Source organism: Ceratotherium simum, chromosome 3 (assembly GCF_057802395.1).
Source record: "Ceratotherium simum simum isolate JZ-2026a chromosome 3, ASM5780239v1, whole genome shotgun sequence".
In the NCBI taxonomy this organism is placed as follows: domain Eukaryota; kingdom Metazoa; phylum Chordata; class Mammalia; order Perissodactyla; family Rhinocerotidae; genus Ceratotherium; species Ceratotherium simum.
The window spans coordinates 90,100,904-90,127,774 of record NC_141902.1 but is presented as its reverse complement, the minus strand read 5'-3'; the positions used below and the strand labels follow the sequence as shown (position 1 = coordinate 90,127,774).

General features: G+C 36.0%; 1 protein-coding gene across 1 annotated transcript in view; it reads right to left on the bottom strand.

Moving 5' to 3' along the window:
* AGBL1 (AGBL carboxypeptidase 1) overlaps positions 1 to 26,871 on the bottom strand; it is a 360,790-nt gene that overhangs the window by 26,505 nt on the left and 307,414 nt on the right. The window contains exon 18 of the mRNA XM_014788670.2: positions 1,038 to 1,167. Within this exon, the coding sequence (XP_014644156.2) occupies positions 1,038 to 1,167 (130 nt within the window). The remainder of the gene's footprint in view (positions 1 to 1,037; positions 1,168 to 26,871) is intronic.

The window sequence follows — 26,871 nt, the reverse complement described above, 5'->3', positions numbered from 1 at the left end:
CTATTTTAAGTTCCTTTGCTTAGGTAAGCACTCTAAATTTGGACATATGCAGACAGGTATGTTTACAATTTGTAGTCAGTAAATGATTGTTTTCATACAGTTGCTTGGCTACCATTGCCTCCTTTCTTATCTCGAGCCTAAGCCTCTGGTTTCAAATAGTCTGTTCTTTATCAATTGCACAGTTGCTGTAGGCTTGGTAGAAAAGCCTAGATATGAAATATGCATAGAACAGTGCCAGAATCATCTTGGAATTTAATAACTACTAGTTGAACATGAATATGAACACCTAGAGGAATTTTTCCAAACACTATTTACTAGGTATATACTTTTTCTTTCTTGACCAATAACTGAAAAAACAGAAAAATAAAGATCCAGGAAATGGGAAGAAATGCAATTCCTTGCCCAGTTTTCACCAATAAGTATTGAACCAATGGGTTAACCCTGTTGTGGGTTAAATTGTAGCTCCCAAAGAAATATATTGAAGCTTGAATTCCCAGTATCTGTAAATGGGACCTTATTTGGAAATAGGATTTTTGTGGATGTAATCAAATTAAGATGAGACCATGCTGAACTAGAGTGGGCCCTAATCCAATGACTGCTGTCCTTATAAAAAGAGGGAAATTTCTACACAGACACACATAGAGGAAAGATGGCCATGTGAAGACAGAGGCAGAAATTGGAGTTGTGCTGCCAGAAGCCGATGGACACTAAGGATTCCTGGCAACCACCAGATGCTAGGAAGAGGCAATGAAGGGTTCTTTCCTAGAGCTTTCAGAGAGATCCTGGTCTGCTCACACCTTGATTTCAGACTTCTAGCCTCCAAAAATGTGACAGAATAGGTTTCTGTTATTTTAAGCCACCCAGTTTGTGGTACTTTGTTATGGCAGCCCTAGGAAATGAATACATCCCCCATTAGAGCGTGTCACACACAGGTCCTGAGCTTGTATTTGGTTTTCTTGCTTTGATAGCAAGTAATCTGCCTCCTGGAAGGTAGATGGAACCAGCAAAAAGTATAGAGGCAGAAGGAAGTGACTCACCACAGGACTCCGGCCGATGCTGCTCAGGTAGTAGAGGAGTCCTTTGGCATGGTAAATTGTTGGCTGGAGATGAGCACTGGGAGAGAGCCATTGTCTGTTCAAATCCTCTCCTCTCAGTGAGCATCTGTGACTGTGGGAACAAACAAGCAAATAAATACACATTTAGAAGAAAATAACTTGAGAAAATAAAGCTCGACAAGACAAACAATTAAACTAATGAATCTGACTTCTGCTCAATTGGCTTCAATTGCAGATGTCCAGAAAGCTGCAGATCTGTCCTTTAAGCTCCCAAAGTGTCGTGATTATTCACAGCCCCAAAAAGAACTGGAAACCATATTTGACTTGATATTGGGTTATCAGTGTTTTAAGAAAAAGTTTGGGAGATGTAGTTCCCTGCTGTATACATCCATGGAGAACAAATTTGGAAAATTTCTCTAGGCTCTGGGACCTTCAATTCTACAAATAATTAAGTTGAGCTCAATCTATCATGCTGGGTGTGTTGCATATGATATTTCCAGCTGGCCCAATAACTCTGCCAGGTGGATGTTATTGCACCCCAATGAAGAGACTGAAGCTTAGAAATGATTAAATAAATGGCTCGAGATCACATAACTAAGATCTAGGCTTTACATCCAAGTCTGTTTGCCTCTGAAAAAGAATAAAGCTCTTTCTCCTATCACACTGCTTCCTTTCTGTCCATACAGATGAACAGAAAGCTTGACATCTACCCACAGAGCCACAGTATCTTTTTCAAAGACATCATCATGGAATATTAGAGCTAGAAATTAGCTCAAAATCACACATCCCTTCATTTGGGAAATGGAGATGTCCACATTTGAAAATATCGAGTTACTTTACAAACGTGACACAGCTGATTAGTAATAGCACTGCCTTCAATTCAGAGGGAAAGAAGCTGAGATGCTGAGCTGTCAGGTGGGGTTGTCCTAAAAGCCCAAGACCACTAGAGATTACCAAGTGCAGCCCATGCTCAAGGGAGACTCCCAGCAGTCCTGCTAGGATGTTATTTACTCGATAGGGCTAACAAGCAAGGTGCCACAGAGTGGGAGGGGCAGTATGGCATCTCGATGGCCTAGCCCTGCGAACCCCCATCTCCTACTGCCCTTGTCCTTCTGTACTCCAGCTCAATCAAATTGCTTATGTTTCCCTCGAAGCATTTGTGCCTGTGGTGCATTGTCAATACTCCCCCCAGCTCCATCCCTTCCTACCTATTCAACTTTCAGGAGATCAGCCCTGCAGGGAAACTTTCCCTAGTCCCCAGGCCATTACGTTCTGCTCCTGTGTGTTGCGATAGCATCCTGACATCCCCTTAATGAGAGTTCTTATAAAACCATTTGAGATGGGTTCTTTTTTTTTTTTTTTTTTTTTTTAACTTCTCTTGCTTTCCCCGTAAGACTTCGAGCTTCCTGGGGGCAAGAACGGTTTCTTTGTTACCATCAAAACCCCAAGATGGTAACCATTTCAGAGTTGGTATTCAGTAAATAATTTGGAATGAATAAATGCACTAGCATTTAAATGTAGAATCAGATACTTTTTTTGTTTTTAAAAAAAAAACCACTATTTTCAATAAATCTTGGAAGTAGAAGGAAAAAGGTCCAACCTCCTCTTTTCACCACTTTTTCATCTTCATGTTTCTGAAATTATCTTTAAATATTAGTTTCCTGCTGCTTGTCAGCCCTCTCTTACAGATCACTGGAAACTGAAAATCTTTAGATTAATAATTTATCCCGATTTCACCGTTAAAATATTTTGACTTGAGAAATGGTAGGTTTTTTGCATCTTCCTCTCTGACATTTTGTTCTTTTCCTGCTTTTTTTTCCCCCTTCCTCTTTTTAGTAGGAATGACATCTAGAAATAGGGTTTATCTGTTCTGTCTGGCAACCAAGGATGAAGATAAAATATGAAGCAGATCTTTAATGCCGATAGCAACGGAAAGAAGCAGGCATCCCAGACTTGTTCCTGAGCACATTTGCTGTGTTTACATGAATTATTTTCTCAAATCAAGGTTCTTGCAGGAACAACATCCCAGAACCTCAGGATTCTCTTTAAGTGCTCTGTGATTCTCCTTGCCTTCACCTGGATTCTCATCAATACTCGGGATTTGTTTTTTCCTTGTAACATCGAAATTGATGAAATCAGTCGAGGACCCTTAAGAGCATTTCTGTTGGTGTAAATGAAGATGCAGGCATTCTGTGTGTCCAACAGCCAGCAACCCTGTGTCAACTTTCTCCACCTCTTCTTTCCATATGCTCTGTGGAGACTACGTTCAGGGACCATGTCTACATGGAAAAGGCTCATAGGTTACCACATAGCAGAAATACCATTCATTCTAGATTATAATTCCTAAAAATACAAAAAATAAAGTTTTGTGCTGCAATCAGAATAAGCCTCTGTCACCAGGTATGGGATTTTGGAGCCTCTTTGAGTCAATATTCTCACATGCAAAATATATTGGTATACCTAACCTACCTCCCAGGATTATTTTGAGGATCAAATGAAATGATATATATTATAGATATCTCCATGGAGAAATATCTCTATTACTTATCTCCACCTGTATCTATATCCATGTCACATCCACATCTATATACATATCCATGACATGTCCCCACCTATACCTATACCCACATGCACATCCCCATCTATATCTGTATCTACATCATCCATATCTATAGTGCTCAGGGATGCATAGAACCACTTGGACTATGTTCCTTGGTTCCTTACCCGATCCTAATTTCTTTTCCTTATGAAGAATAATCAGGGAGCTATATACAGGTTGATTGGAAAAGAGAAGAATCTTGGCTAGGAACCTTGGACAAGAGGCTGTGGTCAGTTATAAGTGCCAGTTGACTTGAGCATGCTAAAAGGTGAAAGACAATGGGACTGAAGAGAAAAAAATCATCTAAGAAGATGCAAAGGAATTACAAATATAAATTGCTGATTGGACTTTAAGCTGTTAAAGAATACAAAGGCAAGGATGGCATCTAAGATGATCAAAGTACATGGATTTGGAGAGAAATTGAGCCAATGTGAGATAGGGAAGGTGTTAGTTTGGGGTTAAATTTTGTTTGTTTTGCAGGGATGGAGACAATGATGAGTTCCTTGAGTACACATAGGTTGTATGGATTTGGGAGACCCATATGTTCGTTTTTGCATCCAGGGCTCTATGAGTGGCTGTGATTTTGAGAGTATCTCTGTGTGTGCCTATGGCTTCAGCCATTCTATATCTATGCAATTGCAGATTATTACAATGTGTACTACACCTAACTTGAGTGCTTTTCCTTTTAAAGCAAATCCATGTGCTTCCAATCTCCAAATCCATTTGGCATTTGTGTTAAAAATATCAGAGATTCATGTAGTCAGAGGAACTGGTGCTGCTCTTCACAGGGATTTGTTTTAAGCATTTGAAGATGAAATGCACACCATCTTATTATCTACTGTAGCATTTCTGAAATGACAGCTGCTCCCTCTATGTGGAGAGAATTAGCAGATGGACAGCTATGACTGGCTGGCAATAAATTCAGTGCCTCTAATTTCTGAAAAGGGGTCATCCCTCAAACAGAGTTTGAAGTCCTGCTTTGCTTATAAGGAGAATAAAATGGTGAGCATTGTGCTATTTTTTTCCCCACTGAAAATTGCAAACTTACAGATAAAAAAAAAAAAAAAAAACAAAAAAACTGCCTTTTGATTTTCACAGGTGAAGTCATTTGATCCAATTAGTCCTCCTGATTTTTTTTAAAAAAAGCTTTATTTTAACTACAGTCTAAGATAAAGCTTCTATGCACAAAGTGTGCTAGATCTAGGTGACCAACCATCCCATTTGTCCAGGAATGTTGCAGTTTTAGCCTTGAAATTCCTACATCCCAAGAAGCCCCTCAGTCTCCCATAAACCAGGACAGCTGGTCCCCCTAATGCTAGATCCTAGATTCCAAGAGGTGTTTCAAAAGGAGGATCCCAGTGGGGCTGGCCTGATAGCGTAGTGGTTAAGTTCATGTGCTCCGGTTTGGCAGCCCAGGATTCATGGGTTCACAGGTTCAGAGTCAGATCCCAGGCGTGGACCTACACACTACTCATCAAGCCATTCTGTGGCAGCCTCCCACATAGAAAATAGAGGAAGATTGGCACAGATGTCAGTCCAGGGCCAATCTTCCTCAACAAAAAAATAAATAAATAAAAATAAGGAGGAGCCCTGACCAGAATTGGGCCTGATTGTTTTACATCGACTTTGAATGTGTTAGGTGGGGCGTGCACCCTCCCCTCTGCCTCTGGCACCCTCACTCCCGATTTTTACCTCTGATTTCTTCACGTACACATTCTCTGCCTGCTCCTTTCAGGCTTTCACATCCTGTGTCTAGGAGCTCTAACCATTAAACTTGCAGTTTTTGGTAAGACACATTCCTTCCCTTAAAAAAAAAAAAAAGTTCCTGATCTCCTCAAAATATGGTAATTTTATGACCAAACGAAAGCATCTTGGCTGAAATTATCCAGCAGTGAATAAGCAGGGCCAGTCCTAACAGGTCACTGAACAGAAGCCACCAACTGCATGGGATCCCAAGTAAAGGAGAGCCTTAAATGCCAGACAGACTAAAGGGAAGTGACATCACTAGAAATCACTCTTTTAACATTAATTGTGGATTTTATGTATCTACTGAGAACAGGGATTACCCTGACCAGAGACTAAGAAACAAGTAATATAACCAAGGGCTTTGACAAGCAGACCCTGAGCTACCAGGACCCCTGAAGCAAAGGAAGGACCGCAGTCAGAGAAAGAAAGAGGAAAAGTGACTCACTTCCTAACAGAAAATCTATAAAGCTAAAATCAGACAATAATATGATTCAAAAATCCCCCAACCGTGACTGAGAAATGGAGAGATGAGGCCCATCAGATTGAATGAATGACGCCAGGCTTGATAATATTAGTGCCCCTGGCACAGCCAGCTCTGAAGTCTAAAGAGAGGCAGCATGTTTGAGATTTAGCAAGCGGCTTCACCATTCACTGCACGTCCTACTAACAGGAGGCAGCCTGGGTGCACGAGGAGAATATTGATAAAGGTAATGAGAAGCACAGAAGCTTTAGAAACACGACAGAACAGCATGGGGTACTATCAGCCAGACACTGCACCCAGAGCTTTTCAGATAAATGTTCCTTAGATGGAGAGAGAGGAAAGAGAGAAGACCAAAAGGCAGCTTCATCTTAAGGCCACAGTTGTTGTAAAGCTCAAACCACCAGGGTTGCCAAGGACATACCATTATCTTCAGGATATTTTTTGTCATGCAAAATCCTCAGACAGTCAATAATCTAGAGAGCAGTGGAATAGAAGAGACCAAACCCAAATGTCTCTCAACACCCCCAAGAACCCAGCAATGTGTTGCCAGAGGCCTGATAACTCGAGAGCCCAGGTATAGGAAAGCCCAAGTCTTTACAAGATGGAGCAGAGAACTGACCTAAGTTCAAATGTCAGCTTTGTTAAATAAAGTACCCAGAGTTGACACGTGAACCTAGATCAATCCAAATCTAAACTAGGTGTTCTTTATTCCCTTGTTCCTCAAAGCATGGTCACCGAAGGGCAGCATCAGCATCCTGTGGGAGCTTGTTAGATATGCAGAAGCTTGGGTCCCACCCCAGAATCTGCATCTTAACAAGATCCTCAGGGAATCTGCATGCACATTTATTGTGAGAAGCAGTGCTTTATACTATACCTTAAGGAAAGAAATAAAATTAACCCTTACAAAGGAATCATGTACTTTATAAAGGGCTTTATTGCCACCACAATTCCAGGAACCTAGAACACAGGCTATTTAGAATCTCTAGCATCTCACACCCAGAGCAGCGCCAGCTCCAAAAGTTTAGAGAGACACCCCCCACCCCCCGTTACCTGTCCACCCATTTTTCCCAATATTGTGTTAGTCTCTTGCATGTTTTAATTTGAAAACCAACATAGAGTTAAGATGAAAACATGTTTTCTCTAAGTTATCTTGACAAGTCTGACTTCATAATATGCAAACATCCAATGGAACAACTCAAAAGATAATAAGGTAAGGACAAGCTGCAATCAGACCAGACAGGATTGAGGGGTAGGTCGGCCTGGCAAACACAGTGTGAGCCCTACAATATCACTTGTGGAAATCAAGAATATGGAACCAGTTAATTCACATTTCTACGCAGGACTTGATCCCATATACAACTGACTCAATAAAAACAGATATGGCTCCCATTGAAACAGTTAATATTTTAAGGTAGAACTTTCTAAAGCTATATCTTGAGACCAACAACTATCTGTGACGAATTTGCCAAACACACACTAGTCATCAGTGAAACCTTAGGCTGTGCCACCAATTCTGAGATCAGCCAGTCAATAATCACTTCAAGTCGCCTATTGCAACCGGCTGACATTTTGGATATATAATATTATTTACCAGATATGAGTAAGAATAATTTGTTTAATTTCTGAAATTTTAAATCTATTTATAATCTTTGCAAAAAGTTGTTAGAATGGGAAATTATAAAAGAAAATTTTTAAAAATCAAGGACTAACGATTATCTCCATAAAGTTAAAAAAAGAAAAAAAAATCCATTGAAAAAATTCAACATTCTTTCCTGACAAAGATAATCAAGAAAATAAGACTTAATGGATACTTTCTGTTTGTGTGAGGATGTGTGTGTGGTTGTGTGTGTTTAGAAAGTATCCATCAATTCTAATTTCATATTTTATATATATATATATATCACTAAAGCCAAAAATCATTAAAATCTTAAAGGATGAATCTTAGTTAACAGAAAAACACTAGAGGAATTTCCACTAAGATCAGAAACAAGGTAATGAAGACCACTATCTCCATGACTATTCAACATATAACTAGAAGTACTATCTAATGAACTTAGACAAGAAACATCAATCAGAAGCATACTAATTGGTAAAGATGTGAAATCATATCTATTTGTAAATGATATGACAGTATACCTAGAAAACCAATGATTAACTCAAACAATAAATAATGCAGTAAGGTAACAGGATATAATGTTAACATACAAAAGTAAATGCTCATATAAGTGAGCAGTTGAATAATCTGATGCATCTACAAAATAGAGCATTGTACACCTGTTAAAAAAAAAATAGAGGGCCGGCCGGGTGGCGTAGCAGTTAAGTGTGTGCGCTCCGCTTCAGCAGCCTGGGGTTCATAGGTTCGGATCCCAGGCATGCACTGACTTGTCAAACCATGCTGTGGCAGTGTCCCATATAAAGTAGAGGAAGATGGGCACAGATGTTAGCCCAGGGCCAATCTTCCTCAGCAAAAAGAGGAGGATTAGCATCAGATGTTATCTCAGGGCTAATATTCCTCACAAAAAAAGAGAGAGAGAGAGAGAGAAAGGTCTCTGTGAATTGATATGGAATGGTGATTTTCAGGATATATAGATAAGTGATAAAAAATTGTATAAAATATAAAATGCATATGTAAGAATAAAGGGAATATAAGAAAATATACATGCATCTATTCATTTGTGCAAAAAATGACACGAAAGATAAATCAGAAACTAATTTAGATTGATTACTTACAGAAGGTAGGTGGACACAGGGTATAAAAAATGGATGAATGGGAATGGGGTAGGAGGGATGAAGGACAAGCGATACTTCTCTGACCATACCTTTTTGTATTGTTCCAACTTTTAGAACCATGTTAATGTTTTACATACTCATATAAATATATAAATATAATCAACCATGAGAGAACCATGAATAGAACCCAAAATGGATTACAAACAGTTACAAATGAAATTAAAGTCTATGGCAAATAAATAACACTGATGGAAATAAGAAAAAAATAACTGACCTAAGTAACTTTAGAAAACAAAATTGTGGCTATATACTGTAAGGCTAAAGACAAAAACAACAGCACACAAATTTGTTTTTCACAGCAGTATGCATTCTGAGCTAGCAATCTAAAAATATTTTGTGTATATTCTAGGATTGAGTAAATAAGTAAATCTATTATGAATAATAACAACCAGGTTTCTCATTGTCACAGAAAGGAGTTACAAGGGCCGGCCCCGTGGCTTAGTGGTTAAGCGCACACGCTCTGCTGCTGGCGGCCTGGGTTCGGATCCCAGGCGCATACCGATGCACTGCTTCTCCAGCCATGCTGAGGCCGCATCCCACATACAGGAACTAGAAGGATGTGCAGCTATGACATACAACTATCTACTGGGGCTTTGGGGGAAAATAAATAAATAAATAAAATTTTTTTAAAAAAAAGAAAGGAGTTAAAAATAAATAAACTCTGTAACGTTGTATTGGAATCAGAGGTATCAGCATGAACTCACGATTTTGTATAAAGAGATAGGTAAAGAAATAGATACAAATGTGTCTGTGTTCGTATAACTATTTCCCAGTTCTATCTTTTGGAAGGACCTAGAAATAATAACACCCTAGTAGCAATGAACATATAACATGTCCAGATCTCAGTTTCTAAGTACCATTATTTAATCAAAGGAACCAGGACTTCTTGAAGAAATGCCTGGTTTCAGAGGGGGGCTGGGAAAGAAGAATATCAGTCTAGAACATATTATGGTACCAGAAAATAAAGAAGTACTCAAAAATAATGGGGACATGTTGAAATGACAGAAGAATCACCTGCAAGGCAATCACAATGACCAAATATGATAAGATTTGAACAATAAAATCAATAATAATAGTAATATATTATTGCCCTTAGAATAAAGTAAATTTTCATAAGTCTGTACTGATATAAATAAATAAATAAATAGCAGAGAAGAAATACTTCATTTCAGTAGAATTCCACTTAGTAAATATAGAAGGAGTGAAGGAAAATAAAAAAGCTATCATTTGGCAAACATCACTGTAGTAATAGTGGCAAGCAAGAATCATCAATGGATGCTAAAATTAGTGGGTGACAGTATGATGAGTAACAGAACATTTACGTAGACTCAGAGCATCTCCCCACAAGATACTTGTTAATTCCCAAAGGGAAAAATAGTAACTTTTTGGTTAAGAAACCTGGCAGATACCATCTTACCCACACGATCAAAGTTTATGTCACCTTCAGTGACACATAGCAATATCACACACCCACTGATGCTCTGATACGAGGAACTGAGAAGAGCACAACATCACCTACGTGGTGCTCTTGCCAAAGACACAAAATCTGAATTTAATCATGAAGAAACATCACGCAAGCCCAAGTTAAGTCACATTCTCCAAATAACAGACCAGTACTCATCAAACATGTCAAGATCAAGGAAAACAAAAGGAGACTGAGGAACTATTCTAGATTGAAGGAGATTGAGATGACATAACTACTAAATGCAATGTTGTGATCCTGGGAAAAGGACATTGTTGGCACAATTGGTAAAATCTGAATAATGTCTGTGGAATAATAATTAATACTAGCGTATTGATGTTCATTTCCTGATTTTGGTCATTATACTATAGATATACGAGATGTTAGCATTTGAGGAAGGTGAGTAAAAGATATACAGGATTTTTTTGTATAATTATTATGACTTTTCTGACAAATTATTTCAAAAAAAAAGGGGCTGGCCCAGTGGCTCAAGCAGTTAGGTGCTCACGCTCCGCTGAGGTGGCCTGGGGTTTGCCGGTTTGGATCCCGGGCGCTCACCGACGCACCACTTGTCAAGCCATGCTGTGGCGGCGTCCCATATAAAGTGGAGGAAGATGGGCACGGATGTTAGCCCAGCGCCAGTCTTCCTCAGCACAAAGATGAGGATTGGCAGATGTTAGCTCAGGGCTGATCTTCCTCACAAAAAAAGAAAAAAGAAAAACACAAACAATTTTTAAAAGTTAGAATTTTAAAAAGGAATAAATTCTATAATTCATGAAAGAATATATGTAAGAATTAGAAAAACTCAGAAGTGAGGTAACAACTCAATAAATGGTTGGAAAAAGAAAATATCATTTTATAAATGAAACTTAGCCTAGAAAGAACATAACAGTGAATAAATACAACAAATAATAAATCAAGAGAAAAATATGAAGAGAAAAACATTTTTTAATCCTAAGCAAACAAAGAAAGAGATAAAAAGGATTCAAGAGAAAGTGACAAATATCGAAGATAGGCAAACAATGTCCAACATACAAATAACAGGAGCACCTGAGAAAGAAAAAGCCAAGAATCAGAACAAATACTAAAACCTATATTAAAAAAACTCTTGGCACCAGCCCGGTGGCATAGCAGTTAAGTTCATGTGTTACGCTTCGGTGGCCTGGGGTTCTCAGGTTCGGATCCTGGGCACAGACCTATGCACCGCTTGTCAAGCCATGCTGTGGCAGCATCCCACATACAAAGTAGAGGAAGACGGGCACAGCTATTAGCTCAGGGCTAATCTACCTCAGCAAAAAGAGGATTGGCAATGGATGTTAGTTCAGAGCCAATCTTCCTCACACACACACAAAAAACAACCCTCTCATGAAATAATCAAAAAATTCAAAGCTACATATTGAAATAGTTATGTATCTGGTCCAGAACACATAAGCTAGAATATTGGTCCAGAAGAACCAACACCAAGACTTTATCTAGTAATGTTACTGGATTTTAAAGAAAAAGAAACTCATTAGGAATCTAGGTAACAAATGCGTGTGACTTTAAGAGGATAAATTAGATTATCCCTTTTTTATAGCAATGCTTCAGAAGAAAACTAAATAGTGATGTTCAAAGAATTAAATACGATATTAAAAGAAAGAAAACACAAGACAAAGACTTTGTACCCAGCAAAACTGATCTTCAGACACAAAGAGGAACAAACATATTGTTATCAATATTGAAGAACTCTGGGAATGTTATTCCTGTGAGCCTGTCCTTAGACATATATTAGACAACAAATTCAGATAAGCAAAATGACCAGAGAGACATAGACATTTTCAATTTTTATAAAAGTAGTCTAAGGATACTTCTGCCACAGAATTTATTTTATATTATTATAAAATATTATTATTATTATATTATTATTATAGTTTCCTCCACCAAAGAATTCAGTCCTTTAAGACAACATTGTGTCTTGTCCATCTCTGAATCTCCAGAGCCTGGAAGAACACTTGGACCATGGAAATTATTTAATAAATGTATATTAACATGAGTAAAATGGCATTTAATTATAGAGTTTGAAACGTCCTAAATGAAGTGTGCTCAATAAATGTTTGTTAACATTTTGTTAACAAACAAAATAGCAAAATAGATTTTAAGACCCTCAAATGCTTTCTGACACCACAAAAACAAAAAGACACTATTCTCAATGTTTATGTTTATCTTAGTTGTCATGTCTGTGATGTAAAATAAGATAGATAATTATTAGATTTTATTTAACATTGAAGGATTCTATCACCATGTGAAAAACAAATGAGATCCACCTCATCTTTTTGTTTGAGTTCAGGTGATTATAAAAAGCAGTTCCTCCTGGCCACCATTATTACCATCATCACCAACCACCACCATCATCAGCATCACCAACCACCACCATCATCATCATCATCACTGTTATCACCATCATCACCAACCACCAGCATCATCATCATCATTGCCATTATCACCATCGTCACCAACCACCACCATCATCATCACCATTATCACCATCATAGCTAACACTAATTGAGTCCTTATTTTGTACTAGTCTTTTGTTATCTGTTTATATGCATTATCTCCATTAATCTCCACAGTAACCCTATAGGCATTTGTTATTATAATTTCCATTTTGTAGATGAGGAAACAGAGTAAGATTAGAGAGATTAAGTAACCTGCCTAATGTCACTCAGCTAGATTAGCTTCTGAATCCAGAGTAAACCACATTAACACAGAAGAGTGTTACTTATAAAGTGCCCAAAAGTCTTAACTGCCATATCAGCATAAATCCAATGTCCTCAATGGATGAACAGTGGGGAAGAAACCTACATAAAGGGAGGATCTCTGCCTCCCACACCTACACGAACCAGTGTTTCTCAGCTTCTATCGGATTTGCACATTTAACTTTGGAGTCAAACTTTGAAGAAAAGATTTTACTGCTCCATATTTTGATAATTGATGGCTTGTGAGTCCAATGTCATGATTTGATCACTAGCTATAGAAGTCTTTTGACATCATAGTCTCCAGTTTTCTCATACATAAAATTAATACTCCCCTTCATATTTAACAAGTTGGTGTAAGGGATAAAATTATATTCATCTACCAATAAAATTATATATAAATTAAAATTACATATATCTACCAATTCACCAAATACTTATTGTTACAACATCTACCATGTGTCAGATGCTATTCTTATCCTGAGGATTACAGCAGTGAACAAGCCCTACCAAGAATTTACATTCTGGGGATTCTCATCAAGTGGCAGCTCAAGGCAGACATTATGTCCTCCTTGTTCTATTAATTTCTCAGCACCAACCACCCCAGTACAGTGACCAGCATGTGCTAGGCAACTAATTCATCATTATCTAGGAATAAATGAAACCAATTCCCCATTCTACTGCTGTCAGAATATTTCTCCTCTGGGCAGCCAATATCTAAATTAAAACTATGACTTTTCTTATTTACTGTCAATTCTTCAGATTTAATTATGGGATATTGATTTTTCCTGATCATCTCTGTCTTGGCAGGGGTCTCTGTACTGCTGCAGTCTGCTTTGGGCTAAAAGTCACAGTACTTTCCTTGTTAGAGAGAAACCTTTGGTGAAAAAAATCCATGTAATGAAGAAAAACAAAAATTGTTTTTTATAAAGTTGCAATGGGAGTTCCATTTTCTTATTCCTAAAGCAAGAGTGGATAAAGAAGTTTACAGCTGAGATCTCCCAAAGAAGCTCAGTAGCTTAGTGGACCATAAGACTAAATAACACCCCATGTTTCTCCTCCTGAATGGAAAGAATTCATAGCTCTTGACTTGTCCCCTTTTTCCATGCCTCAGAGGCTTCTTTCACATTAAGGTAATTTTTCCTTATGGACTGGAAAGCAGACTGGACACTTACATCTCCCTGATGAGTTCATCAAGCCAAAAGGTGTCTCTAGAGAGTGACAATTCCTCCCCTCCCTGCTAAGCTAACTAGTAGAGGGGGCAAGGAAGGGGATTCTCTGCTTTCTCCAGAGGATGTCAATGTGTTTAACGCTGGTGTATAAGAGAATCCAGATGAGTCTCTTAGGGCAAGGAACACAGATGTAGAAAAATAATTTCTGCTGATTGGGGGTTTCAGTAGCTAGGAAACATTCACCTCATCCCGTGCAAGCATTACTGACTGCCAATACCACCCCAGGTGAAGGAGTGGAAAGAATCACCTGGGACCTCTAGAACTTCTTTTCCTTGAAGTCTTGGCAGGAGAAAGTGGAAAGACAGGAATGACAGCACTTACAATGCTGAAGAGAAAGTCAGAAAACAAACTGAGTTTTAGTCTTGGCTTTGAAACTTGCTTCCATGTAATCCTGGACAAGTTCCTTAATTTTGCTTGAATCAGAGTTGTCATTTGTTTAAAAAAAAAAAAAAAAGATTAGGACACATGATCTCTATCCAAGGTGACTTTCTCCTTTAAAAATCCACAATTCTAATAAAGACTTCCAAAGGTAAAGAGAAAGAGAGAGAGAGATGCACAGGGGGAGAGGAGGACAGGGAGGTGGGCTATACAGTTTTATTTTTTGAAACACAGATTCGTAAGGAGAAAAATTGTCCAAGATTTACCAGCTCATACCTGAATGGCAGCAATTGCCTCCTCACTGGTTGTCTCATCTCTTGTCTCTCATAGCATTTCTCTCCCAATTTGACATAATTCCAAACTGATATTCAAATTCTTTCAATGGCTTCTCATCACACAACGGAAGATATGTAAACTACTTTGGCTGGCATTCAAGACCTTCAACAAACTTGTCTCAGCTCAGCTCACCAATCCAACTCAATCTCTTATTACCACCCAACACAAACCCAGTGCTACAAGCAAGCAAGATTTCCTTGCTGTTCTCAGAACGGTTTGTGCTCTCTCAACAGTCAAATTCTCTCAACTGCTGATGGAACCATGTCTGAAATTCGATCCTTTTCTTCTCCCTCGCTTTCTTAGTTTACCCATCTTTCAGGAAACTTCTCAAGCCCTGCCCCTTTCATGAGACTTTCTTTGACTACTCCAACCCACAGCAATTTCTCCAACCTTTGAACTCCCTTAGGAAAACCAAATGGAGGTCAGTTTATGTGTATAGTCAACAGAGTCAGACAGTATGCGTTCAAGTCTGATTCTGCAACTTGCTGTGTAAATTTGGCCAAATTACTTAACCTCGATAAGTTTAAGACTCCTCAATATCAGATGAAGAATATTGCTGCCTCTCAATTTCTACCTAAGGGTAATATTAATATTTAACTCACAAGATTTCATCTGTTTGTTTCTTCAAATTAAGTGACATAACATACTGAAAGCACTTAGCAAAAATGCTTAGTACATAATCAGTGACCAATAAATGTTTGCATTTTTTACAGTAATTCTTTATAGCATTCATGTTTGCATCACCATGAAATACTGTCCTGAACTTCCACTTAACTAAACTACATGCTTAGATTATAAATCATCGGAGAATAAATTATATTTTGTATGTTTATTGAATCTGTTTCAATACGTATTATCATGTCCTGCATTTAATGAATCTCAATAACTACTTGTTATATAAAAGCTTAGAGACAAATTAGGCCATCAATATAGGGTTGTTTTCTTTTTTCAGACTTTCAGTAAAGCATGAGAGGAAAATAAAAATAACAAGGGAAAAAAGCTATATTTATCACTTAATCCTCAAAACAGTCTTCATTTCATATCTGAAGAAACTGTAATTCAGCAGGCTCAAATAACTATCCATAGTTACACATTTCAAGCTAGAATTTGAACCCAGTTCTTTCACTAAATTGAAAATAGGTGGCCTGGAGAAAACCTGGAAATTTCTTTACCTAAAACACGATTTTCTAATATCTTCTTTTTTCCTCATTACTTGTCCTCATGCTCTCTTGACATACTCCATACCATTTTCTTGCAGAAAAGGTTTCATATTGGCTGGAATCTTATCCAGTTCCTCTGTAGCCCGTTTGCGTTGTTCAGCTGAATCACACACATATATAATTCCAGGAAGTTAAAAAGGCAAAGGAACTATTTATTAGGCTTCATGAACAAAGAAGGAGGGAGCACTAACTAGCTTCTCTCTATTCTCAGTAACTGGCTCCCCCGTTCCTTTGGTTGCTCAGACCAAATATCTTATAGTCCTCTTTGACATCTCCTTATTTCATACCCCTAATCTCATTCACCAGCAGACCTTATGGACTCTGCCTTCAAAATATGTTCAGAAATAGACTATAACTCACCACCTGCACTACCACCACCCTGCCTAAGCCGCCATCATCTCTTACCTAGACCACTGCAAGAGCCGCCTCACTGCTTCCAGTCTTGACCACCCCTAACCACTCTCCTCACAGTCTATTCTGCACATACAACAGCCTGAGAATTTTGCCATTTCTCTGCTCAACACCGTCTAGTGACTTCTAGTCTCATTCTAAATGATATCCACCCTAGAAGGTCCTACTCTCATCTTCTACTATTTTTCCCCTTCCCCTGACTCACTTCACTCAATCCACACTAGTTTCTTTGTGTTCCAGGCACGCAATGGTCAGATCCCCATCTTTTTAGCGATGAAGAAGTAAATTCAGTAAGTTCAGTCCTTTGCAGTGGTCTAGCTGCCGCAAAGATATTGCATAAAAACTTTGAAGTTACTTTAATTCAGCTTATTTCCACTAAGACCCAGAATAAAATCAGACTGGTTTGTCATTAGTAGCTTAGTTGCATCCTTTTATTCAGGGAGTCATTTTAGTAATATGAGAAATTAAAACATCTTTATAGCTAGGTCTCGTGGACCTAGAATAAAAAGTTATCTTTGATCTATCATATCTTTTCAACTAAAATATAAAACACAGCTAATATGACTTTTACATCTCTTTATCAGAGAGAATAATTGTCAACATTATATTTCACAAGAAAAATTCTCCTATATAAGATAATATGTATTTTCCTTCTTCCTTACTCCTCTTCCAAAGTGAGAAAATCTGAAATAAAACTCTAGGAAATAAAACGTACACATTTATTCATTCAATGCCAATCCTTTTAGCCCAAGACAAGAAGCAATCCTTTAGATACTATCGGCTCCCTCCTCCAGGATCCAGATTGGGTAACCACAATTATCAGGAAGGTGTTATTTTCTCCTTTCACTCTGTCATCTGTTCTGAATTTACATTTTACTGGGCTCTGACAGGGATAGTGTAGCAGATGGCAAATGAAATCCAATTAGTGATGTCTTGCAAGTTGTGTCAAGACTCTTCAATAAGGTTGTTTTGTTGAAAAGCCATTGGATGAGGGTTAGCTTTGTTCCCTGATCACAGGCAAAAGGAATCAGCAGCACTGGTCTTTATTTTACCTAACCCAGAGCTTGCCAAGTGGAAACAACCTTTTTCCCAGGGACATTTGTGAAAAACTATCAGAGGCAATTGCTGAACATCATGGCTGTCTGAGGCAGTGGATAGCAGTTGGGCAAACAATAGACTAACTAAAAACTTAAAACTAAAAGCTGGGGAAAGAAATCTCCATAGGGGGATTTGAAAAGCTCCAATATATTCCTAGGATATGCATATATACAGAATTGTGTGCATGCCCAGGCCTGTGTGCACGCTCAAGAAAAACCTGAGAAGGCCCTGGGGTCTCGTCTGTGACTAACCTTGAGGTTCTGCATAAGCAGGAATTAAAGACTAAGGCACTGAGTTGTCAACTCCCTGAGTGTTGTAGTCATGTCCCAAAATGCACACAAGCCCTGCAGCAGAGTCTATGGGAGTTATTAGTTCCAGGCAATTAAGAAAACCTCTTTCTAACAATTAGGTGACCACTAAGCTAGTCAAGCAGAGACTTCAGTGGCCACACATGACCAATAATACAGACTTCACAGAATTAGTCCAAAAAAGCTAGTAAACAAACAACAAAAAACCTAGCATAGGAGAAGAACAGATTTCCAGAATTGCAGCATTATGTTACTTAAAATTTCTACTTTTCAACAAAAAAATTATGACATGCAAAAAACCAAGAAAGTATGGCCCATATATAGGAAATAAAGCAGTTAATAGAAACTGTCCATGCAGAAGCCCAGATATTGGACTTATTGACAAAGATTTACATCATCTATTGTAAATATATTCAAAGAACCAAATAATCTAGGTCTAAAAAACTAAAGAAAAGTTGAGACATGAGAACCATGTCTCAACAAATAGAGATTATAAATAAAGAGACAGAAATTACATAAAAAACCAAATAGAAATTCTGGAGTTGAAAAGTACAATAACTGAAACAAAGAATTCACTAGAGGTGCTCAACAGAAGTGAGCAGACAAAAGAAATATTCAGGGAACTTGAAGATAGTTCAATTGAGATTATCTAGTCTAAGGTACAGAAAGAAAAAATAATTTAAAAAATGAACAGAGTCTCATAGACCATTAGAACAACAATAAGCATACCAACATACACATAATGGGATCCCCAGAAAGAGAGGAAAGAGAGAAACAAAGAAGTAGAAACAATATTTAAAGAAATAATGGCCAAAAACTTCCTAAATTTGATGAAAAACATAAATCTACACACCCAAGAAACTCAACAAACTGTAAGACAGATAACTCAAGAGTCCACACCTAGACACATTATAATCAAAATGTAAATAGACAAAAACAATTTTGAAAGCAGTAATAGAAGTAGCTAATCCTATACAAGAGATTCAAAATGAGATTAATGATTAATTTCTCATCAGAAACAATGGAGGCCAGAGGTAATGAGAAGACATATTATATTAAAAGTGCTGGAAGGAAAAGAATGCCAACCAAGAATCTTATATCTAGCAAAATTACCCTTTAAAAAATGAAGGAGAAATTAAGACAGTGCCAGATAAACAAAAACTGAGAATTCACTGCTGTCTGATCTGCCGTACAAGAAATTCTAAAGGGAAACCTTTAGGCTGAAATGAAAGGACATTAGACAGTAAAGAGAATTCACAAGAAAAAATAAAAGCACCGATAAAGGTAACTACATAGGTAAATATAAAAGACAGTATAAATATATTTTATTGTAACTTTTTTCTCGTACCTGATTTAAAAGACAATTGCATAATTAATAATTATAAACTGTGTTGATGCGCATACAATGTATAAAGATGTAATTTTTACGATAGCACAAGGAAAGGGGAAGGGAATGAAGCTATATAAGAGCAAATTTTTGTATACTATGGTAATTAAGTTTATATTAATATGAACTAGACTGTTATAAATTAAAACATTAATTATAATCCGCAGGGTGAATAATTAGAAAAGAACTCCAAAAAAAAAGTGTAAAAGCAATGATAGATTAACATTATGCTAGGTAATATTTATTTAACATAAAAGGTGGCAGTAATGGAAGAATGGAAGAACAAAAACAGGACATAGAAATATAGGAAAAAATAGGAAAATGGTAGACATAAATCCTCCCTTATCAATAATTACATTAAATGTCAATGGGTTAAACCATTTTATCCAAAGATAGAGATTAGCAGAATGGATTTTTTAAAATAAGTGTTCTAGCTATAAGCTGTCTACAAGAAACATACTTTAGATTCAAAGACACAATGAGCTAAAAGTAAAAGGATAGAAAAAGATATACCATGCAAACAGCAAACAAAAGAGATTGAGTGTCTATACTAGCAGCAGACAAAATAGACTTTAACTCTAAAACAGTTACAAGAGACAAAAAAGGACATTATATAAATCAATATGTATATATCAAGAAGATATAACCATTGTAAAAATATACAAAACTAATAACAGAGTATCATAATATATGTAGTGAAAACTGACAGAAATGAAGTGAGAAATAGACTATTCAGCAATAACGGTTGGAGATTTCAATCCCCTACTTTCAGGGATGGATAGGACAACTTGACAGAAAATCAACTAGGAAACAAAGACGCAAAACACTATAAACCAATTAGGCTAACAGACATCTATGGAACACATAGACCAACAACAGCAAAATGCACATTCTTCTCAAGTGCACATGGAGTATTCTCCAAGATAGATCACATGATAGGCTATGAAGTAAATCTCAATAAATTTAAAAGATTTAAATCATGCAAAGTAGGTTCTATGACCAAAAGGAAATGAAATTAGAAACCAATAGCAAAGAGAAACCTGAGAAATTCACAAACGTGGAAATTAAACAATGTATTCCTAAATAATCAATGATTCAAAGAAGAAATCACAAAAGAAATTAGAAAATATTTAAGAGAAATGAAAAAATAAACCACAATGTACCAAAAATTATGAGATAAAGCAAAAGCAGTGCTTAGATAAAAGTATATAGTTGCAAGTGCCTATACTAAAAAAAGAAGCAAGATATCAAATCAATAACCCAGCATCCCACCTTGGGAAACTAGAAAAGAAGAGGAAATTAAACCCAAAGCAAGGAGAAGAAAGGAAATAATAAAGATTAAAACAGAAATCAAGGAAATAGAGAATAGAAAAACAACAGAGAACTCAATGAACTAAAAGTTGGTTCTTGGAAAATTGATAAACCTTTAGCTAAACTAACAAAGAAAAAAAGAGAAAAAAGGTAAATTATTTACAAAAGGAATGAGAGAAGAAACATTACTATTGACCTTACAGAAATCAAAAGGTCTATAAGGAAATACTATGAACAATTGTATACCAACAAATTAGAAAATCTAGAGGAAATGGGCAATTACCTGACTCAAGAAGAAATAGAAAATCTGAATATACCTATAATAAACAAGTATATTGAATTAATAAATTATTAATAATCAAAAAGTTTCCCACAAAAGAAAGCCCAGGGCCATATGGCTTCACTGGTAAATTCTACTAAACTTTTAAAGAATTAAAATCAATTCTTCACAAACTCTTCCAAAACATAAAAGAGGAGGAAACACTTTCCAACTCATTCTACAAGTCTGATATTATCCTGACACCAAAATCAAACAAAAATATCACAGAAAAGAAAACTAAAGACCAATTGCTCTTATGAATATAGATCTAAAAATCCTCCACAATATACTATCAAACCAAATGCAATAGCATATAAAAATTATTATACATTTTATCCACAAACAAATGGGATTTATTCTAGAGGACTGGAAGGTTTGTACAACATGAAATTGAATCAATCTTAAAAATCAATTTAACACACCATATTAATAGAATAAAGAAGAAAAACACACATTATAATCTCAATAGATGCAGAAAACCATTTAAAAAGTTCTACACCCTTTTATGCTAGAAAACATCCAAAAACCCAGGAAGAGAAGAGAACTTCTTCAACTTAATAAAATATATCTATGAAAAACCCACAGGTGTCATCATACCTAATGGTGAATGATTGAAAACGTTCAGTGAAGATCTGGAATGAGCCAAGGATGTCTGCTCTTGTTACATGTCCTCAACATCGTATTGAGGATGCTAGCCAGAGAAATTAGTCAAGAAAATGAATAAAAAGCATTCAGATTGGAAAGGAAGAAGTAAAATTATCCTTACTGGTAGATTACATAATTTTGTATATATAAAATCCTCAAGAATTTACAAAATATATTAGAGCTAATAAATAAATAAATTCAGCATGGTGCAGGATATAAGATCAATGTGCAAACATCAATTGTATTTCCATAAACCAGCAATGAACAATCTGGAAATAAAATTTTAAAACAATTCTATTTATAATAGCATCAAAAAGAATATAATACTTAGAAATAAATTTAACCAAAGTAATACAAGACTTGTACACTGAAAACTACAAAACATAATTGAAAAGAATTAAAGAACACCAAGTAAATGGAAAGATATCCTCTGTTCATGGACTTGAAAACTTAATATTGTTAAAATGGCAATACTCCCCAGATTAATCCACAGATTCAACATAATCCCTGTCAAAATTCCAGGTAACTTTTTTTCAGACTTTGACAATCTGAACTTAAAATTCATATGGAAATACAAGGGACACAGAAGAGACAAAATAATCTTAAACGAGAAAAATTTGAGGACTCATATTTCCTAATCTGAAAGTCTACTACAAAGATACAGTTATCAAGACAGTATGGTACTGGCATAAAGATAGACATGTAGATCAATGGAAATGGAATTGAGTGTCCAGAAATAAATCCCTACATTTTTTGTCAACTGATTTTATACAAGGATGCCAAGACAATTCAATCAGGAAAGAATAGTCTTGTCTACAAATGTTACTAGGAAAACTGAATACCCACATGCAGAAGAATAAATTTGGATCCCTATGAAAATCATGCACAAAAATTAATTCAGAATGGATCATAGACCTAAATATCAGGACTGAAATTATAAAACTCCTGGAAAGAAACATGAGAGTACATGTTTGTGACTTTGCATTAGGCAATGGTTTCTTAGATATGGCACCAAAAACAAAAGTGACCAAACAAAAAGGTAGATAAATTGGATTTTATCAAAATTTAAAACTCTTGGGTATCAAAGGACACTATTAAGAAAGTGAAAGACGAGTCACAGAATGGGAGAAAATATTCACAAATCATATATCTGATAAGACAACTCAATTAAAACTGGGCAAAGTATTTGATTAGACATTTCTCCAAAGAAGATATACAAATGACCAATAAGCACATGAAAAGATATTCAACATCATTAGTCATTACATAAATGTAAATCAAAACCACAATAAGATACCATATCACACCCACACGGATAGCTAAAATTAAAAAAAATAGAAAATCACAAATGTTAGACAAATAAATTGAAACATATACATTCTAATAGATTATAAAATGGTTCAGCTACTTTGGAGTAGTTTTGCAGTGTCTTAAAATGTCAAACTTAGAATCGCCATATGATTCAGCAATTCCATTCCTCAGTATATACCTGAGAAAACTGATAAAATATGTCCACATCTTGTATATGGATGTTCATAGCAGCATTACTGATAACAGCCAAAAAGTGGAAACAGGCCAAATGTCTATAAACTGATGAATAGATAAACAAAATGTGGTCTATCCACACAATGGAATATTATTGAGCCACAAAAAGGAATGAAGTACTAAACCATGAAATGACATGGATGAACCTTGAAAACACTATGCTAAATGAAAGAAGCCACATATAAAAGATCACATATTATATGATATTATTCATACGAAATGTCCAGAATAGGCAAATTCATAGAGACAAAAAGTATATTACTGATTTCCAGGGACTGTGGGGAGGGGAGAATGGGGAGTGACTGCTAGCAGGTACAGGGTTTCTATTGGGGTGATGAAAGTGTACTGACCAAAGATAGCAGTGATGGTTGTACCACTTTGCAGATTTATTAAAAACCACTTAATCTACACTTGAAATGGCTGAATTGTATGATACGTGGATTATACCCCAATTTTTAAAATGCAACTACAAAAATTGTAAAAAAATAGATTACAAGCTCCAGATCTCCATTAATTAGCCCCCTAATTACTAAGGTTTTACTCTATCAACATATGTCTACCTATTTACATACTGAAACTTGGAGTAACCTATCCTCAACTTTCTTTGTTTTTTAAACAGCTCAAGTTCCTATTTATTAATAATCTATTTGGAAATGAATGTAGAGGAGCTTTATGAATAACGTTAGAAATTAAGCTGCACAGCTTGCTTCTCAAATTTTCTCATATACACCAAAGTCACAGTGATGATGCATTTAAATGCAGCTAAAATACTGAACGTACTTATTCTAGGAACTACATTAATTTTGTGTATCTTGTTTCTACTTGTTTATTAAGAGTCTTGCTTAAATTATATCAGGAATTTTGACTTGTCCTCAACTTTTTTTTGTGAATCTCCATCATTTTCAGAGGTCAATGATAATATGCTGGTAAGTTCTCTGAAACCTAATGATCATTGGGTAGCCATGAGACTAAGACAAAGCTCCCTTCCACAAACCCACGCATCATAAAAGGAATTTCCAGGGCTCATGCCATCAGCTGGCCCCATAACGCTCTTAAGTCCCACCTACATGATGGATGTTTTTCTGTCTATTCTTCAGAAGAAGGAAATAGCAGCATTTTCTTCAGTAGTCCACTTTTGTCTGGCAAGTCAACATGGCCACAAACCCTACTATTACTCCGCTTTCTCACAGCCAACATAAAAATAGCTCAGAGATGTGGAAGCAATTAATCCTGAATCAGGGGTCAATTATAAAGAGGAAAGCATAACAGCCATTTATAATTATAAATTAATGTGCTATGTCTCAATGGGATATTTCTAATTATGAAATGAGGGACTCTATCTTCCATTAATAGAATTTCCAATGTTTGTAAAATCTTAATGGACAGGATTTTTCTTTAAACACAGAAGATTGAATATATGCACTCATCCATTATATCTCAAGGAACTCCCCTCCAAAATTACTGTAAAGGATTTTAAAAATATTTATAAATCTTCAAAACACACAGAAAATAGGAGAGGAGATGACAACAGACAAGAAATACATAAACGTTGAGAGACTGAAAGCAGATGGTCTAGTGGTATGCCATTTAGCAGATCAGGTCTCTCAAACTTATATGCTGAAAGGAAGCAAGCCAATTTACAAGAGAAAACAATCAGAAATTGGATGCTACAGGTATCTCTGACTGCAAGACATACAGAAAATTTCCAAACACAGTATTGGTTGACTGTCTGTACGAAAGCAATCAGACCCTCAGATCCCATCCCCAGATTATATGACTAAGCAACCTTCTCTTCCCCTTCATGTCAGAAGACTGGACATTTATTCTCAAATGACTAAATTATACAGGCCCCAAACACAGGGACATCGGGCACATATGGGAGAAGGGTGAGATGCCGTACTGAAAACAGAGAACACGCTACAGCAAAAATAAAAATAAATGTTCCTGAAAACTGTCAAATAGAAAAGACAAATTTTCTTCAAATGAACGTCAATTATATTACGAGCAGATTTAACATTATTAACAATAAATAACTCAAGGCAACAGAGAAAAAATTTCAAAATACTGAAGGAAAACAATTGTCAAATTAGAATTTAATATCTAGATAAAGTATCATTCAAATTAAGATGAAATAAAGACATTTTCAGACATAAAACGAGGTTTAGAGTTTACTTCTCACAAATCAGTACTGAAAAAACTACTAAAGGGTATACTTTAGTCAGAAGCAAAAAAAGCACACAGAGAGGATATGAGATGTAATCGGTAAATTTATGTAACTGCTGAATATAAAATGGCTGACTTTCTTTGCTTCAAATAAGTGAAATTAAAAGCAACATCAAGGAAGGCGAGAAAGAGTGTTTAATGGCTAGTTAAGTTTGCTAATGTCCTCATCTCATTTAGGAAAGTATAGAGACACCACAAAGCTTTAGCTAATTTAAGAAATTTAATTAACTTTAAAGATTTACTTTTCAAATGTGTTAATGCTTTGTGCTTCTGAAATATTGGAAATGTTTTATTTCTTGTATGGCGGTTACATGAACATTCATTTTGTGATAAATTCATGTTTTGCTGTGTGCGATTTTCTGTATCTATATTGCACTTCAATATTTTTTAATTAAGGGAAAATCACAAAAATAATAAAAATATAATTAGCAGTTTCCAAACTCCTGAAGGGGAAAGACAGAGGAATCTTTAAAAATTTATAAACCAGAGGAAGTAGGGAAGGTGAGATTAAAAAAGGAAGCAAAGAAAAAATAAGTTAAATAAACAGCACAATTAAAACGGAAGAAATTAATCCAAATAGATTAGTGTTCATAATAAACATAAAATTAAGTAATCTTTTAAAAGACACAACTATCTATTGGTTTTTCCTAAAAACAAACAAAAACCCCAGCTATATAATCTTTAGAAGATGAATATTTAAAACAAATTACAAAAGAAAGGTTGAAAACAAAAACTTGGGGGAAAAAAAAGATTCACTAGGCATATTTTTATCTGATTTAGCAATACTAGTATTAGGAAGGAAATGAATTTAAGCAAAAACATTGGACAGGATAAAATAGTTCCAAGGACAAATAATATTGGCATATTTTTAATTAACATCCTTAGAAACTGATAGGCCAAATAGAAAAAAATAAAAGAAAAAGCAGGATAAAAATTTAAATAGCACAATCAAAAAGCTTGATCTTAAATAATTCTTCCCCCAACAGAGAATATGTCTATTTTTATACCATATATTGAACATTCCTAAAAATTTGTCAGGTACTATGTCATAAAGAAGACTCAGTAAATATTAAAGAACTACTTCATGGAATCCTGATCATGTGGAATTGAATTAGAAACCAAGTATCACCTCAAAGTTTATAAGAACAATTATTCCAACAATAATAACCACCCCTACCACCACTGTCTGGCTCCTAAAATCAGAATCTGATGAATTCATGGGTTAAAGAAATAATGATGGAAATTATAAAATATGTAGAAATATAATAAAATAATGCTTATCAAATTTCTATTGCCAAGCTGTATTTTAAAAAAAAGGGTAGAGGGGCCGGCCTTGTGGCATAGCAGTTAAGTTCTCATGTTCCGTTTCAGTGGCCTGGGGTTCACCAGTTCGGATCCTGGGTGTGGACCTACTCACTGCTCACGAAGCCATGCTGAGGCAGTGTCCCACATAGAGCAACCAGAAGGATGTACAACTATGACATACAACTATCTACTGGGGCTTTGGGGAGAAAAGAGAAAAAAAAATGAGGAAGATTGACAACAGATGTTAGTACAGGGCCAATTGTCATCAAAAAAAAAAAAAAAAAAAAA